This window comes from Heliconius melpomene, chromosome 7 (assembly GCF_056956725.1).
Source record: "Heliconius melpomene rosina isolate 202511_hmr_F chromosome 7, ASM5695672v1, whole genome shotgun sequence".
Taxonomy (NCBI): domain Eukaryota; kingdom Metazoa; phylum Arthropoda; class Insecta; order Lepidoptera; family Nymphalidae; genus Heliconius; species Heliconius melpomene.
Genome location: NC_140395.1, coordinates 10,229,790 through 10,248,188, shown reverse-complemented (window position 1 = coordinate 10,248,188; position 18,399 = coordinate 10,229,790). Strand labels below are relative to the sequence as shown.

At 31.2% G+C, this 18,399-nt stretch overlaps 1 protein-coding gene across 6 annotated transcripts in view; it reads left to right on the top strand.

Annotated features, from left to right (window-relative positions):
- The window catches only part of LOC146537813 (uncharacterized), a 59,986-nt gene that overhangs the window by 16,343 nt on the left and 25,244 nt on the right, over positions 1 to 18,399 (top strand). For all 6 annotated transcript variants that reach the window (XM_085187950.1, XM_085187947.1, XM_085187945.1 and 3 more), the window contains exons 2-3: positions 15,716 to 15,759; positions 15,986 to 16,497. In XM_085187950.1, the coding sequence (XP_085044076.1) occupies positions 15,716 to 15,759; positions 15,986 to 16,497 (556 nt within the window). The remainder of the gene's footprint in view (positions 1 to 15,715; positions 15,760 to 15,985; positions 16,498 to 18,399) is intronic.

The following is an 18,399-nucleotide window of genomic DNA, read 5'->3' as shown; positions in this document are numbered from 1 at the left end:
TAACTGTCACGACTTGGTCTATCACCTGCTTTCGTTTTATCGTTTACTCCTGGGACACCCTGTATATGTTATACTAATGTCCCAAATTCGAACGGAAAACGTTAAACTTAAATAAATATAGATCTAGAAGACAAAACCTAACTCTCCTCTCTCTGTCTTGGTGGCACAAGATAGTAAGTAGTACATTTATTTTCTTTTACTTGGAATAAAATCTACATATATATATTAAAATAATATTGTATTTACACATTATGAGTTATATCCTACCGGTTTTATGGTTCCGGTTAAAGATAGTGTATATCATCGATATTAATACATATTTTATTCCCATGGCGGAAACTGTTATTTTTTTATTTAAGTTAAATGCATAATTGTTTATGTATTGTTAGTTGCTGTGTAAATTTATGATTTACTAGCGGCCCGCTCGCGGCTTCGCCTGCGTGAACTATGTTATTATTACTTTTTGTCTCCATAGCTACGTCCTAGTGACGTCTATGCAAAATTTGAGACTCCTAGCATTTGTAGTAACGAAGTTTCATACAAACTTTCGACCCCAAAAACAACCCCTTAGAAGTCGAATATTGCAAATTCCCGTCTTAGCGAGCACCTACGTCCTATAAGTAACTCCTATGCAAAATTTCAGATTTCTAGCACATGTACTTTCTGAGATTTCGTGATGAGTGAGTGACCTTTCGATTTTATATATATAGATTTAAGTTTTTTTGATGAATGAAGTACTCAAAACTGCTCTTTGGTTTCTTGCCTATTAATTATATCTGTATGACTGTATCAATAATATACTATTACTACATTTTATGGGAGCCAAAAACAAAAAAAATATATGGGTTACGATTTGAATAAATTTCTGTACTAAAGACCGTCGTGGCAAAGCGGTACAGTGTCTGACAGTAAATGCCATGGATAAGTATTCAAATCCCACTCGAGATAATTTAACATGAATTCCCTCGCTCTGGTATCTAAAAATAGCGCGGCATTGGGATCACTCATTCAACAAGTAATACTTCAATAATATGAGAACCTAGTGTCTTAACACTTAGTTCTATCTGGGCACCATGATGACATGGGATTCATAGCATAGCTAACAAAACTGTAGGTCTACAGTTAAGATAAATATAAGGTTTATGTATAGGTAAAAGTAAAAATATAAATGCAAAACTTATTAAAAACGAAATCTAGTAGTTTAAACACGTAACAAGAATTATTTATTTACACACACAATAAGATAAATATAAATAAACTTTAAAGTATGTAAATACTATCATTAATATGCGAAAGTGAAACACTGCGCCAAGAAATGTTATTATACGGAAGATTAAACTTGAACTTGATATTGTTGAAGGTTATCAACAAAAGAATATATTATAGGTATTTTCTCATTCATCTGAGTAAATGAATTCTTAAATAATATCTATATTCTATTGGGAATTCTATTATATTATTGTACTAGTAGTCGCCCCCATTTTTTCTTACGTGGACTTCAATATATGAAAAAATAAAATTAGCTTCATGCTGTGTCCCAAGCAGCAGCGTAAACAGAGGGAACCTAGAATATTATGTTTCCCAATTCCCGCAGAATTCTGGTGGAAAGTGGCGGATTTCAAAGCTGCACTTTGCCTCGACACCAGAGCGAGAGGTGAAGATATAAATTTAAATAAATATTTTATTTCTTCGAGTAGAGATCGAACTCACAACCAGTCGCGTTTACAGTCACACACTTATGCCTTGGCGCTAGGACTAGACTTTAAAATATGAACTCGTAAATCCCATTTTTTCGTAGAGTTACATTAAACTTTATATGTGTTTTTGTATTTAAATTTAGTACATATAATTTAATGTGAATTTTCTTTAAAATACATTTATGGTAGACTCTATATATAGAGTCCACTTAACAAAAACAGGTAAGCTATTTATTAAATGTTACGTTTAAAATTTCAATTATTCGGTGTTGATATTTACTTCAAGACGTTTTACTCATACATTTATCAACAATATATACTATTAATAATCATATATAATATCAGTTGTCTTATATAATAACAATATATAATATCAGTGTTCTCCTAAAGATTTAAGACGTTATATTTACATATTATATTTTACTATACTAATAATAAATAATAAACATGTAAGAACTCAAGCCCCATTTCTAAAAAAAATAATTATAATTTTCATCGGAATTTTTCTCATTCAAATTCAGGTCAAATACTTAGAAAGTGTCATCGGGATGACGGCAAATCTCTGAAGTGCTCGTGTCAACATTTGCAACATTCGGCCTCTAGAGACGAATGTAAAATATTATTATGCTTTCATTATGAACTTTATGCTATGGTGATAAGATTGAATTTGGTCCAACAGATATTCATGTAATTTTGCAGGAGTCGACACTGCAAGATTGATTAACTAGTCGGTGAATGAACTCAGCAAATATTGTAAATATTTGGAAACGTGGATTTCTACACCGTATACGCGGCTTATACTGCGATACAGTACAATATCTAGATCATCATCATCATCATCATCAACAGCCATCTTTTGTCCACTGCTGGATATAGACCTTCCCCAATTCTCGCCACCACACTCGATCCTCGGCTCTTCGGACACATCCGCGTCCCTAAATATCTAGATATAAATAAATCAGAAGATCTAGAATTCGTCAAAGTTTAAACAAAACTTGAAATCGCGCTTTTTACAAACCGCCCAAGCAGTCGTTGTCAATTAAACCATATTATCTTATAGAGTTTTTATAAGCTAGTATAAATTATTTTCGATTTCAGCATCTCTGTAAAGATATCTTTGTAAAATGTCGCGAGCACTTTGACGGCATCACAAAGGCGTATGTTCCGCTCTAACATTCTTTTTCTTAGTGGAATAACTATTTCAAACTTTAAAACGTTCTAGAGGACAGTAATAGCGCAGGGGCATAAGCGAGCAATGTGACAGGAGTGGGTTCGATTTCCACTCGAGGAAAAAAACTGTTTCATATTTTAATTTCTTCGCTCTGGTATCGAGGCAAAGCTCGGCACTGAATTCTGCCATTCAACACGCTTTTATGAATTCGGCGGAAAGTGAGGAGCGGAGTGTCTCAACACTACCCTGCTACATGTATACTGCGTGAAGCTCTTGTAACTATAAAACATTATGTTCTATAAACATTTTAGTATTTAATTTTAAGAATATTAATAATTTGAAGTAACGACGTAAGCTTATAAACATAAAACAGAAAATTCTTGTAGGATATATTTATGAGATACTAAAACTAATTGAAGTTTTATATAAGAAAATTACATTGGTATTTCTTATATAAGTGAAGATGACCACCTCGTTAGTGCGGTGGAGGCAGATCGTACAGCATAATATTACATTTTGAAATAAGCAGACTTCTGAGAATCATAAATTTTATATCTGGTTTCTTGACATTTAGGTTAATTTTATTTTATAGGTCAGTATTGCTAGTATTTGATTTGAAGATTATTTATTAGAACCATATATATATATATGTGAGATCAGAGACTATAGAAAAATAAATTAATAAGTGAATGCCATATACATAATAGTAGGCGCTTTGTTTCCAAGACTTAATTGGTAAATGACCGATCGATGGCTTTTTTTATATTTAAAAAAGTTTTCCCATTTGAACTTATACACAGTGAAATTATATTCTTTTTTGTGTCATGTTTTCTCTCACAGGAGAGTTAGAGAAAACGAAAAGATTTACGCTCGGATTTTGTCACTAACTACGTTATGTCCTGGATGTCATTCGACGATTCAAAAGTGCTTATTATAAGTTTATTTGAATAAATAATATTTTGAATTTGAATTTGAATTTGAATTTGATAAAGCAGAGAAGTAAAAATAATTCATTACCACGAGACGAAATCGAACCCACGACCGCTCCGCGATATCTTCATAACTATTAGAAAATGGTAAAACCAATAGCAAAATAAAACGAAAAACAAAAGAAAAATTTAAAATTACATATTAAAGTTTAAGAACATAAGAAATTCAACAGTGTTGTTAAAATCATAATTAGATTACATTAGACACGATTTTTGGATATCGTGGCCTAGTAAAATATGGAAAGATGAATTAGATTTTGAACTTTAATTTGTTTTAGTTAAAGTTTGTTTTGGCTTAACTTTCTGTACGTCGCTTGGTAATTGGGTTTACCTCTGGATACTAATAACTGGTGGTCACGGCAACTTTGTAACGGTGGTATGTTTTCTTAAATATGACGTCATGGTACAATGAACCTTTGTGTGGTGCCATCTTCGATTCTATATAAAAACTTTTTTTTACATTTTATAAACTTTACACCCATAAAAATATATGAACATATATTAAAATTTTTTGCATATATTTATAATATCTATAAATGTACATAATATCGCGTAACAGTTAACTTATTACTATTTTTTACAGCTTTAAATGTTTACCTGTATACAGCATTGAAATGTACAGTAGGTGCCTATTCTACGTAACTGCATAAGACGTATACTGATGTAAATTTAACAATAATCAACAACTATCTATCTTATCAATAATATTTAATTCAATGGAGCTTTCCAGAAAGCACACAAAGATCAAATAAAATAAAATAAAACGTTTAATTATTTTACTTATATCAAATACTCGTAGTATAGCAGGTCGTATCGTAGGAGTACAGGTGTGACTGTACACGCGACGGTTGCGCGTTCGATTACCACTCGGGGGTATGAAATATTTCATATTTTCTTTTCCTCGCGGAAGTATGCTAATGAAAACGGATACTAGGTTCCCAGGTTCCCCGTGCATGCCCTGGCAAATGCGGGGTACATCGTGTTGCAATTAAACTATATATTCTACATGATAAACAAACTTTTCTTCCTAGAACTCACAATCACACAAGAACAAGACAGATCGCAAACGATAGCGCCATCGCTGGCAGAATTCCAAAGATTCATTCGATATGTCCCCGTTTTGCCACCGATATTTTTGTCAACGCTAATATAGTTCATTGGTTTTCTTAAATTCTTATGACTTCATCTAAAGGAATGCAAAGATCAAGGGTATCGTCTTACAAAATAAATTTTAAATCGATGTCAAATACTGGAGCAAGACTTCAAAAGACTATAAACGTAGATTGAGAACAAAGGAAAATAGATTTTTTTCTGTTATTTCAAATATACACATTCTTCATCAGTTGTAAATTCTACTAAGAAACGAGAAATTGAAATAGAAAAGATTTCGAAATTTTGAAATCATTTATCTTCTTTTTCAACACTTTTATTTAACCTATATTTCTTTACTCTTATGGCATAGACAATGATATATCACTTCGTTCTCCTAATGGGCCTATGCATAGGAACATTTTGATTTAGGAGAAAGTGCCAGGAGCAGGTGGCGCAATACCGACTGTTGTAGTAACGAGACTTCTCTTTTTAATGTGAAAATATCATACCTGATGGTATTTGAACATGAGGTTAAAATGTTAACCCTATTGGCTTTTACAGCGACACCGGTTGGGTAGGGAAGAGGGTACTCTGTCCCTGAAGAAATGCAAGCTAAGTGGCTGCCTATGAGGAAGTCGACGACTGTAAGGGCGCCCCCTACGGGACTCGAACCTCGGCTTGCGGCCGTCGAGGGGATTGGAAAATAGTAGCTTTCGCGTTTGGAATACTCCTTCGAACAGAAACTATCTAATATAGAATTAAATAAGATATAAAAATTACAATATTATATGTGTTACAATGTTATAAATATGAATTTATTTCTTTAAATGAGATTCAAGCCCCCAAATTGTCATGTATCCTGTTCATGGAACATGTCGTCAATAACACATGGTTTCCATATCGGCACATAAATTGATTATAGAGAAATCGTTTTGTTTTTCTTTACATGTTAATTCAAAACTGAAACAAACGTTTGGGTGTATGCACTAATTTCAAAAATTACATGTTCGTTGATTCGCTTCAAAAATATTTTTATTTGATCGGAGAGGATCGGACTTTACACATTATGTAGCTTACCTACCTTACTTCAGGCACTTTGAACGTCACTTGATACATGATGAACAACTCTTAGCTCTTCTCTTTTTTATTACTGCATTACAAAGCTATCTCGAAGCTTCGCCCGCTTTAACTATTTAATTATTAATTTGCTCATCTGTATTACTTTTGTTTACTTATGTTGAAAAGTAAAGCGTCAGCCAAGTTATTTATAACAATTTTATCAAACAACATTCTTTAAAATGGTATTACTTGTTTATTTATATAAAGCGACTCAAATAAAACAAATACTAAATGTCAAGGAAAGCTTGCCAAAATACAGAAGTGATAAATGCAATAATTAATGTATTTATCGTTAAGCCGTTTCTGAGATTAGCATGAATAAACAACACACAAATAAAAAATAAAAAAAACCCTTTATTTTATTTAATACCACCAATAACATTTCTTCTTCTATATATTCTTCTTCAATGTTGTTATAAGTATAGATAAATAATTCAGTAGTTTAATATAATTATCCAAACCACATCAATTACTACCTTGCTCTTCAAATTCTCCATTCAACCTAAATAGAAGGTCATATATCTCAGCTGGGCCGTAAAGCCGACTGGGGCTGTTGAAGCTAATTTCACTGCATAATGCTGTTTACGTCATACTATTTCGAACGTGGTATACCTATAGACCGAGCTTACCATGCAGTAGTAGGTACCTGCTGTTTTGAATGTTCATAATTAATTTCTTTAAGAGGTCAGTCGTAATGTAGAGGCACAAAGTGGGACAGTAAACGAGAGAGGTGGATTCGATTCCCACTTGAGGCAATGAAATATTTAATATTTTCATTTACTTCCTCTGGTAACGAGGCAAAGCGCGACGTTGAATTCTGCCACCAAACAACGGAACGTCTTAACACTATGTCTGCTTATCCTGCTATGTACGGGCTATGAAACTAAAAATGCTCATAACCCGCTTTCTGGTTAAATAATATTTATCGTTGGGTAACTTTACTTAAAAAATCTATTGAAATTTTAAAGAAATGCCTTTATGTGTCAAGTTTTTATTCCTAGCGCACTAGCCATTGTCATATTTCCTTCCATTCACGACTAATGTTTTTCCGATATCCGTACACTTTAAAATACATTTCAACTTCAATATAAAAGATATGAATTTTCATAGCATTTTTATTACTACAGGCATCATGACACACAGACTCAATTTAATTCTATAAATATAAATATTTATAAAGTCCATATGACATGGACTTTTTAAATATTTATTTTTACATTTTTTAACTTCACACTGTATCCCGGACATAGCAGGGTATACAGAGAGATCCTGGAAGCAAAGTGTTAAGACACTTCCTTCCCTATTAAACTTCCATTCTGCACTTTCCGCCGAATTCTAAAGGAATTTCGTGTTGCGTAACTCAACGGCGCGCTTTGCCTTGTTCGCAAAACGAGTCGGAGTCCCCCGAGAGGGAATAGAAACCCCAACCATTACGTTAACATTTAGACGCCAGCCTCTTCACACCATAACGGCCCCCTTTTAAATTAAAAAAAAGACATTAAGTTAATGCCTTCAAAATACTGGTTACTACACAAAATTACATTGAATATATAAAATCTAATATTTTTGCTGAAAAGTTCGAATGAAGAGACATATATTCTGTTAAAATTAATCATATATATTTTATAATTATTATTTATATATTATTGTATTACTTATCAAACGATAGTTTCTCAGAAAAGGTCATACATGGTTAACTCGGTATTATTATTTACTCATGAATATTAAGTTAATTAGTTTAAGCAATAATAACTTCAGTTATAATTTGATGGATTTTTTTAACGGAGAAGACGAGGCAGAGAGTCTAACGTTGTTTCTCTGGAACGTGATTTCTTTATATGCGCTGCGTGGGAAACGTAGTGTCGTAACACTAGGTTCCCTCTGCCTAGTCTGCTACTTGCAGGATACAGTGTGAAAGAAAAAAAATATCAATGAATCTAAAGTTCCCCCAAAAAAAATGCTTTTTCATGTATATACGTATTCCATACACTAAGAATATTTTCCTCGAATTTCAAGCTTTAGCGTTTCGTTCTAGCACTTAGCTATTTGTCTTAGTCAGATAGTAGAGTAAGCTTTTATGTACTACAGTTTAAATAACTATCTCTTTTAAAGTTGTAAGTATTTTATATTATATTTTTGTTTTATCAAAATGTTTTAACAAAATGGGTGTGACGTCATAGAGGAAGTCCTTGACCAAAGATTGTATAAACTAAACTCGTTTATTAATTGAATTGATTTCAATGTGTATTAATGATTTACTAAATTCTATGGGATTCCTTGCTAAATTCTAACAATATCCTTGCACTTGTGGACACTACAAATTTGAAATCAGATTCGCGATACTATTTAGTTCTATTTACAGCGCCCTGGTTTAATTAACATCTAGATACAGACGCAGTATGGCGCATAACATCGCCAGTTAGCACGAAGGAAGCTATAAACTTAAGTGATACTGCCACCGATTCGACGACGCTTTGGTATAAATAAGCTGTATATAAATTGCTTGGTATAAAAATGTTATATTGTAATTTTGAAAAAAATATAGTACCTAAGAAGTGATTATAAGGAAGGTAATCATGTAGGAAGTCCTACGCCATTACAAAGTTGTAAATTGGTAATATAAAAATTTTAATAAATTAAATTGTAAATTTCAATAATAAATAAATAAAAATGTCTTATAAGTTCAGGCTGTATTCTGCAGAGAGTAGTAGGTAGAGGGAACCTAGGAACCTATCCCATAATAAAGACACACATAGTCCCATAAAGACACTTCAGTACCTACCTAATTTTTCGCCGAATTCTTGAGGAATTGCGTATAACCAATATTCCTTGTTTATTCTGAACCTTACTCAATATAAACAAGAACTAAGCTTATCAGGAATTACACGAACTCGAGCTTAAATAGTTTAAGAATATACCAGATACTTTCCATAATTACATATCACAACCAATATATCATTGTAACCAACACCAACGACTTCCTTATTTCCAAGAGACAAGAGCGACATTCGCTTAACAAAAAAACCACTGTAAGCAGAATGGATTATTCTGGCATATTTATGAAAAATGTTAACAAGATTCTGCTTATTTCGCTTAATTATACGTAACATGAATGACAGTGTCATTATTGGAACCTGATTTTCTCGCTCAATTTGCTGGAGGTGTAGTACATTGCCGTTTCGCGTGTAATGAACAGTGGGATTTACATAATACCGACTATAAACGTTCAAAGCGAATATTAATAAAGTAAAAACCGTTTGTTCTACTAAGTTACTTTAAATTAAATTATTTTACCATATTTAATTAAATTACAACAGTTGTTGAGGACAGTCGAGGCGTACAAGCGTGCTATAGTAAACGCGATAGATGTGGGTTCGAATTCCACTCGAAGAAATTAAGTATTTAATATTTTTGTTTCCTCGCTGTGGTAACGAGGCAAAGCGCGGCGTTGAGTTCCACCACTCAACATGCAATGCCTCCAGAATTCAATTCAGCGTCTGTCTAAAAACGTGTTGGTTGTAGGTTCAAATTCCACTTGGGGGAATGAATTCAATTTAAATTGCACATAATGCCTTGTAAATAAGGTTCCCTCTGTCTACCCTGCTATGCAGTAAAAAATTAAGTGAAAATGCTTATTTACTTAAAAAAAACCCTATGCTCCCATGTTGTAGCCATGTTCTTTCTGAAACTATTATTAGTTTTCTAGATATGTATATGTATCCATAATTAGTAATTCTATATTTAGTGTTTATTTTTGTTGCGGTTATTCCAGTCTAGTTGTCCCCAACCATATAATTAAGGTGTAGTCTGATCAAAAAAGGAACTTAATGAATGTCAACTACAGTTGGACTAGTCACAATTCTATTATTTTTTACAATTATACAGTACAATACAATAAATAACATTTAACGAATTTCTTATATTTTCTAATATATAATCTTGATCTTGTAATTTATATTAATAATTTCTAACATTTTTCAGCATCTCATAGATTAATTGAATTAGTACTCGTCTTTGAAATGTAAAAAATTACTGTTATTTGCTAATAAAATATATTTATTTTTAATTTTAAATGTTAAACATACCTCAATAAACGTTAAAATAAAAGCATTATTTTGCAGTAAATTGAATATAAGTAGTTCAACCGATAATAAAAACTTGAAAGTCTTAAAAAAAAAAGATTTGTCTTACTTTTTTCTCTGCATTTTCTCTGCTAAACGAGTCGTCAATTGAACTTCGGTAGCTCCAATACGATACAATATTCCTATTCCTTGTAGAATTGCTGCCAGATCATTTGTATCTAGGTCAGTTTTGTTCACGACCTAGGACAGTCGTTCTTACTGAAAAATTCAAATGTTTTCAAAAAATGTTTGTAAATAATATGAGGATTGGGTTTTGGAATTAGGCCAAATTATTTGATTTTAATATTTATAAATAATTCTGTTTAAAAAGTTATTTAGTTTTGTTAAATAATACAGTTTTATGTTAGAGTAAAGTCCTAAAGAATAAGGAGTAAGGTTAAAGCATATTACAAAACCCTTTCAAAATCACTTTAATAAATCTCTTCTCAGGCTATTTTTTGTATATATAGTAAATTGTAATTGAAAGAGCACCTGTTGATTTTTTCACAAACTTATAGATTGCCTTCGAAGCCGGTCGCTGTTTGCCATTGAAAAGAAATCATAAATGTATAAAATAATTACTATATTCGTATATTTTTGTAGATTATATTGAAATTTTCTTACACATATACCAAGTTTGATTCGTCATTCATATATAATAAAATATAATAAAAATGTAGATTCTGTCCAATACTAAACTAATTTCGCGTTTATTATATTTTTATGACAAACAATAATGGCGCCTTTAGACGTATTATTACTATAATCATTAATAACAACGCAGCAACGACTTTCTCAAAAAATCGTCGAAAGGCGAGGAACAAAGTGTCTTATCACTTAGACTCTACCACAATAGATTCACACTTGCACTCATTGCTAATCCAATAGAATAATAATAAAAAACATCCTTTTAACATCAATATTAACATTCAATATGTGAGGTCTATTAAATAAATAATTACACCAGGCTTATACACTTAAAATGATTTATTATCGTAGCGGCGCCACACAGTCATTGTCTAATTCGCATGTGTATAATATGGTGTTAGTAAATGAATTCAAATTAGATATTGTAGAACATTAAAATATTCCTGTTCTCATATATTTTCTTGAATAAATGTGACTTGAGAATTAAACATTTATAGCATTCAGTATGTAAATCGTAAAAAAACCGCCTTTTTTAATCTAGAAATCTCCTGTATAAAAATATAACAATGTAGGTAGAGACCACCTAGTGTTTGGACACTACTCTGCTCACGTGTTTATCGTACAAAAGCAGATATGTAAAAATAAATTAAATATAGTACTATTAAATATTATAATAATACCGCGAGTGGGCTGCAAATCCAACCCATAATATTATTTAATTACCGCGTTTACAATCTGGCACCGTATTTCTGTGGCTAATAATAGCCAACCGTCTCTGCAAGATTCTCTTGTGGCTTATTATCTTATGCAAATATCACGTTTAGTTCGTTGATAAGTATTTAAATACGATAATATGATATTAATAGGTAGCCTATAAAAATATTTCTTAAAGTAAATTTTATTCATATATAAGTTTTTTTATACTTTTAAGATCCTGTTGACATAATTTGTCTCTACTATACAACTTTTGTTATTAACATTGGAATTATTATAAAATGTATTTATTGTGTAATGGATATTCTCATAATTCATTTAAAACAAATATTGAATATTGAAAGAAGTTTATTATTTTTGAAAGCGAAGAGTCGAAGAGAAGTGAGAAGATCGATTTTAGTGGCGTGTCATTGAAAAAACGTGCGCCAAGCAGTTTACATAGACAGACTAATAATGATGATCATTATAAGTTTTTTACGAGTTTACAGGTAAAACAGAAAGAACCTAGACTTACCTATGTACAGTCTATGTTTTTTTTTTATTTTTGAATTGTGTTAAGTGGCTCGACACCAGACCGAAGAAATTTAATTCTTAAATATTTCATCATTAAATCGTTTTATTATACTACAATATATTATAAAATAACACTTAAATTAACTTTATATTAATTTATTTAATTTCCCTTATGTATCATTCATTCAGTCATTGCTTTATTGCAATCTGTTAGGCCTTGCTCGTCCGCTCCATTCGTTCTTTTTAGTGGTTCTCTAAACCTTTCAACTGAATGACACTATCGTCAGTGACGCCCACAAAGTGAAAAGTGTAATCAAAGCAAAGACATAGAACAGAGATTAAATAAATGAAAAATGTCATCTAGTGTGAGAATTAATTCTTTAAAATTATCATAAAACTACCCACCTGAACGCGGCTTCGTCTGCTTGTATTAAAGCCAGATTAATAATTCTGTACCTAATTTTTAGCCTATATGTTATTCTAACACAGTTACTGTAAAGTTTCATCCAAATCTGTTCAGTAGTTTTTGCGTGAAAGTGGAACAACTATTATTTATTTATTTATTTATTTATTTATAAACACTTTATTGCACAAAGAAAATACTATTAAATTATCTATTATTATTATATTATTATTATTATTATAAGTATCCATCCTTACAAACTTTCACATTTATAATATTAATAGGATTTATTTATTAACTCACAAAATTATTACCGTTAAGGGAAATGAATATGAAGTTATTATTCTTTTTTACAATATTAAATTTAATGTAAAGGAAAAACGACGTAGAACATTGCTTCCAATATTCCATACTAACATATTTAGCAAATATGGACTAATGTAAAACAGAATAATCCACTACTTACCTTTGTGCCTCATCGAGAGAGGTAACTTAAAAAGATTTCATTTCAATTTACAACATATTACAGTGATGTTCTTTTATTTTTAATTCTATGAAAAAAAATAGTCATTGTATGACAATTATACTTATGTCGACATAGTTTTGTGTGCCTTTGTCCAAAGGCTATTTAGTATTTAGGTCATAATGTAGGCGTTCTTTTTTAAAATGTTGTTAAGAAAACTTAAACGATAGCCCAAAATTACTTTTAAGCTGTAAATTCGTAGCTTATTTGAGCTTGATATTTGGTACTATTATTATAAAGACATCTGTCTATATTTTTTATGGTAAAAAAAATGTTTTTATACCAATTGCAGCAAAATCTATGCATGCTATTAGCTTTCAAGGGCGTTGATTAAGAAGCTTAATTTTTGTTGTGCTTTGAGAAATCATAGACTTGAATATTTAATATGTATTTCAGTTTGATATCTTTTGAGGTACGGTTAACCATAAAAAGAAATGAAAAGAGATTAATTTCGTTTGGTTGAATTTAAATATTATATGGAAAATATTTTTTTTATTTCCATTTGAAATAATTCAATCGCACTACAAACAAACAAAAAGGAAAGGAAGGAGAAAAGTGACATTTTTCACCAAAATCTCTCTCCTAAAACACTAACATCTTCGTATATTAATTACAATGTTCTGATTGCACACTGTGTAAAGTTCAAAAGCTTCCTAGAGACCGTTCATTTATCTTAACTCGTACGTTAAATGAAACTAAAACAGAGTTTAATTACCCACATGATTCATCAAAGCTCTTACGAATATATATTCATTATTCATGTGTAATTCAATATTTAAACTTAAGTAAATTTTCTCAGATTCACGTGACATTCCGTATATAGAAAAGTAGGCAGGGGAAATATATTGTTAAAACACTCCGTTCCCTGCTTTTCGCCGAATTCGTGTTTGAGTGAGTGGTGGAAAATGAAAATATTAATATTTTTGTCTAGGCCAACGTCAACTCTCTCTCTCTCTCTCTGATATTTAATAGATATTACTAATACTACTTTGTGAAACTTTTTGGCGCAATTGCGAAACTGCACTTGATATAGCTATAGCAATAAACAGAAGTTGCATAATAAATATTCACTAGAGTGGGAGTAAAACCCACGGTGCTGTCAATTTTCAAATTCAACTTAGTGCTTACAATCTCCTCAATGTTTTGTTAGAATATTGCGCAAATTTAACATGTAAATAATACAATGATATATAAATTCAAAGAGATTCGATTATCATATTTTATTTTCTTGATTATAGTAAATCAACAACTCTATAAATATCATATTTTTAGCACACAAGTGGGTAGACAGAACAAAGTGTTAAGACACTCTGTTCTCCATGTGACGTATTGAGTGGCGAAACTCAACTACTTTGCCTCAGTATCAGGGCGGAGAAAATGGAATTATTAAATATTTCATTTCCACGAGTGGGAATCGAACCCACAACCTGTCGCGCTTACAATCCACTGTACCACGGCCTCATACAGAAATCAGAAATATATATCTTAGTTATTCATAATATAAGCAACACTGATACAAATTGAACTATATTATGCAAATATTTGAATGTATAACAAAATCGGCACAATCTCAAACGACAACCCCGTTTAATTAAGACGTGCTTTGAATTTCATACATTTCTGACACAAAATCGTAATTTCACGTGAAAATACTCATGAATGTTATGGTAATAAATTGAAGTAGGTACATTTGGCAAGGAAAGTCATTAAGTTTTCAATAGTATGTTGTTTTTACTTATTTATGCAAGTAGACGCAAATTTAGGAAATCGACACCTAATATAATTTTACCTGATTTCTAAAAAGGAGGTTATCAGTTTTATATAGTACTAACGGCCCGCTCGCGGTTACACCCGCGTGAACTATGTTATTATTAATTTCTGTCTTCATGACTACGTCCTAGTGACGTCTATGCAAAATTTGAGACTCCTAGCATTTGTAGTAACGAAGTTTCATACAAACTTTCGACCCCAAAAACAACCCCGTAGAAGTCGAATATTGCAAATTCCCGTCTTAGCGAGCACCTATGTCCTATAAGTAACTCCTATGCAAAATTTCAGATTCCTAGCACTTGTAGTTTCTGAGATTTCGTGATGAGTGAGTGACCTTTCGATTTTATATATGTACGTGAGATATTATTGATTCGGACAATATTTGAAGTAAGTTTATATATTCAGATTTCCAAACACATGTTCTTGTGTCTAGTTTGTTTGTTGTTTATTTGTTCACAATTTATTTGTTCACAATTTTTTTGACCTAAGTCGTATCGAGATCCTTTATCTTTTTTTTTCCTTTACATATTTCAAGTTAGGAAAACGTCCAAGATTTATTATATTGGGTAGAGTAGGTAGTGAGTTGAGTAGTAGGTTGAGATATGGATGCCAAGAATCCACGCGATTCAGGAAAGCAAAGGTTAAAGAATTAAGTATTTTAACACTCCATTTACACTTAAAGAACAGAACTTTTTAAATTTTGAGTTGAGCGGCGGAACTTAACACCGCACTTTGCTTTGTTACCAGACCGAAGAAATGAAAATAATAAATATTTCATACCCAAGAACGGGAATCGAACCACCAACCGTCAAGTTTACAGTACATGTACTACGACAAATTTGCCATTACATTACGACAGCTACGACTCTGATATTGAAATAATATATTTCTTTAGTGTTTTGTATATTAATATCTGTATATAAATTTTATTATCCTATTTTATGTTTCTTTTCAGGTTCTTCACGAAGCTAACTTTGTATAACGTAGAAGCTGAACTTAGTAAGTAATGAATAAATTATCTTAGTTTTCCTTACGTCACCTCTCAAGTCATTTCATTGTTTTTTCTATATGTTAATTTTTTAAAAACGTAGTCTATTCCAAAATATAAATAATTTATTAATAATTTATTTTATAGTAAAATTAAAACTTACAAATTATCCTAAAAAAGCATTTATTCCAATTTTTATTATTCATATGTATAATTTTTTTTCTTTTTCTTTTACAGCCAAATATGATATACTAGAAAAAGTAATCGACTATGATAAGGAACTGTTTGAATACGTCGACGAGAATAAAACAATCATCCAATTGACACACCGACGTGCCATGTCTATACCAATAAAATTGCTTAATTTTAAAGAACTTAAACCTACCTTGGAAATAGTTGTATTTATTAAATTAGATACAAAAAAATCTTGTTTATTTTCTATCAAAAATTATGAAAATGACATATTCCTTGAGTTAAGTTTCACACCAAGCGGCAACGACTCAATGAGAGCCTCTCTAGAGATTACCGGCGTGACGCGTACACGAGTAACATTTGAACACGAGAAATATGAATGGACAAATATAATATTACAAATAGATAAAGATAATCTTAGTTTATATAAGAATTGCAAGCTGTCTGAAATGCAAAAATTAGATACGCCGCTTTCGACTATTGAAATGCCTGACGACGCTTATCTTATTTTTGGGCAATCTGAGTTCGATTCTTCTTTGGATGACTCGAAATTTGAAGTAAGTGTAACTTGTTTATTACTTAGTATAAGAAATAATTAAATATTTAAATATTTATTATAATTTAAGGAATTAATGTGATTATTATTTTTTTAATATTAAATCACTTTCCGCCGAATTCTTACTTATAATATTTCCTCGAGTGGGAATCGAAACCACAACCTGTTACCTTTTTACAGTCTCGCGTTTGTGCCACTACGCCAGAACTGACCTCATTGAAGTCCTTAATCCCTTGGATGAGGTACCATTTGATTCTTGAGTATGGATAAAATTTAAATGCATGAGAGCACACGTCCAATTTCTTTAAATAACTGTGTTAATTTTAAAATCTCTTGTGAATTCTCATTTAATTAAATTCTAATTAGAAGCTTAAAATAATGATAGTGTTTATAAACTGAACGACTGGTAAGTTCCTATAGGTTTAACGAAGTTAACCATTTCACAATTTATTTTATGTCGCTAAAATGAGTAACTACATAGGACAAGGAAAAGCGTAAATAATAAGCTATCTAATATGTAAATATAGAAAAATAAAACACTGAGACAGTTCCCTTTCCTGGAAGCTAACACTATGCGGGATCCATGCATCTCCACGTTCTTCCATCTACCATGAACTCTTTCACATTATATAGTAGAATTCACACGGACCATTTATAGCGGTTAATACTAAACACCTAGAAATCAAACCTATCATTAATAATTAACAGATATTCCCAGGTCTACATGAGTCATACTAATCGGCTTGTGTCGCATAAGCTGGCGTGGGCAGTGACAACAATTGTAGGCAGAGAGGCAGTAGGTTTCAATTTCCAGTATTACATAAGTACTTGAACAGTAATCACGACGGATTACACGGAATGCGCAGGTTTCATCTGAATAGCGCTGTGTGGACAAACAGATTTGGAAATGTACTGTATAGATGTTTCAAGATAACAATAGTCTATTGCATTTTAAATAATATTTATGGTTGCTTTTCTCTGTTCTGTTATTTTTATGGAAAGAAATGTAGATTTTCTCTTTTTTTAGCTTCACATTATGTAAAAACATAACTCTATATTATAATATAGTGTTAAGACATATCGTTCTCTACTTTTCGCACAGTTTTTAAGACTATGTAAAAGACGAAAGCTTTTATGATTACATTAATTGCGTATAATGGTTAGGTAAGGTTATGAGTTGATAGTTCAAATTTGAAAGAAAAAAATAATTTTCTCCTTTTTAGAGCGTTTAAATAAAAGCTTCTTCTAAAAAAATATTTTTGCTTTGAATTTATTTTAGACTAGACTAACTTCAGATAGAAATGTCAGTTACTCCTAGAGTTAACAACATAAGGACAGCTACCTGAACAATTCATATATTGGCTCTGTCTGGCGTCTAAATCTCTTGAGAATTACAGTAAACTGTCTTAAACAAATGAGCTACCTAGACACCTTACAAGAAAAAGGAATGACTTGAACGAATTTTCTTATTTCCAAGCTACTTTATTTTTGTATCCATATTTATACGACATTTCCATTTATTAAAAAAACTAGAATTTTTGAATAAAAAATTAAAATTCCATCCTGTTTTAAAATCTCTCTGTTAAAAAAAAACGTTACCAATTATTGTTTATAACACTATGACGAAGAATGGAATGTCTTGACACTACTAGTTTATCTCTACCTAATTCCTGCAGAAATCACCTGAAAAAAAAAACTCTTCTGAATCGCTTTCTGAAAAACCGATTTTTTTTCCAGTGTTACTTAACCGAGATTCATTTTGTATAACTTTTTGGTTGCTTCAGTTTGCCTGAACTTTGGCGTAGCATCCATTAAACTAAGTGGACTCTATGAAAATGATTTAAAAGCGAGACGTTATTTGGTCGAAAGTATTTTATGATTATTTTTCTCAAATTTATATATG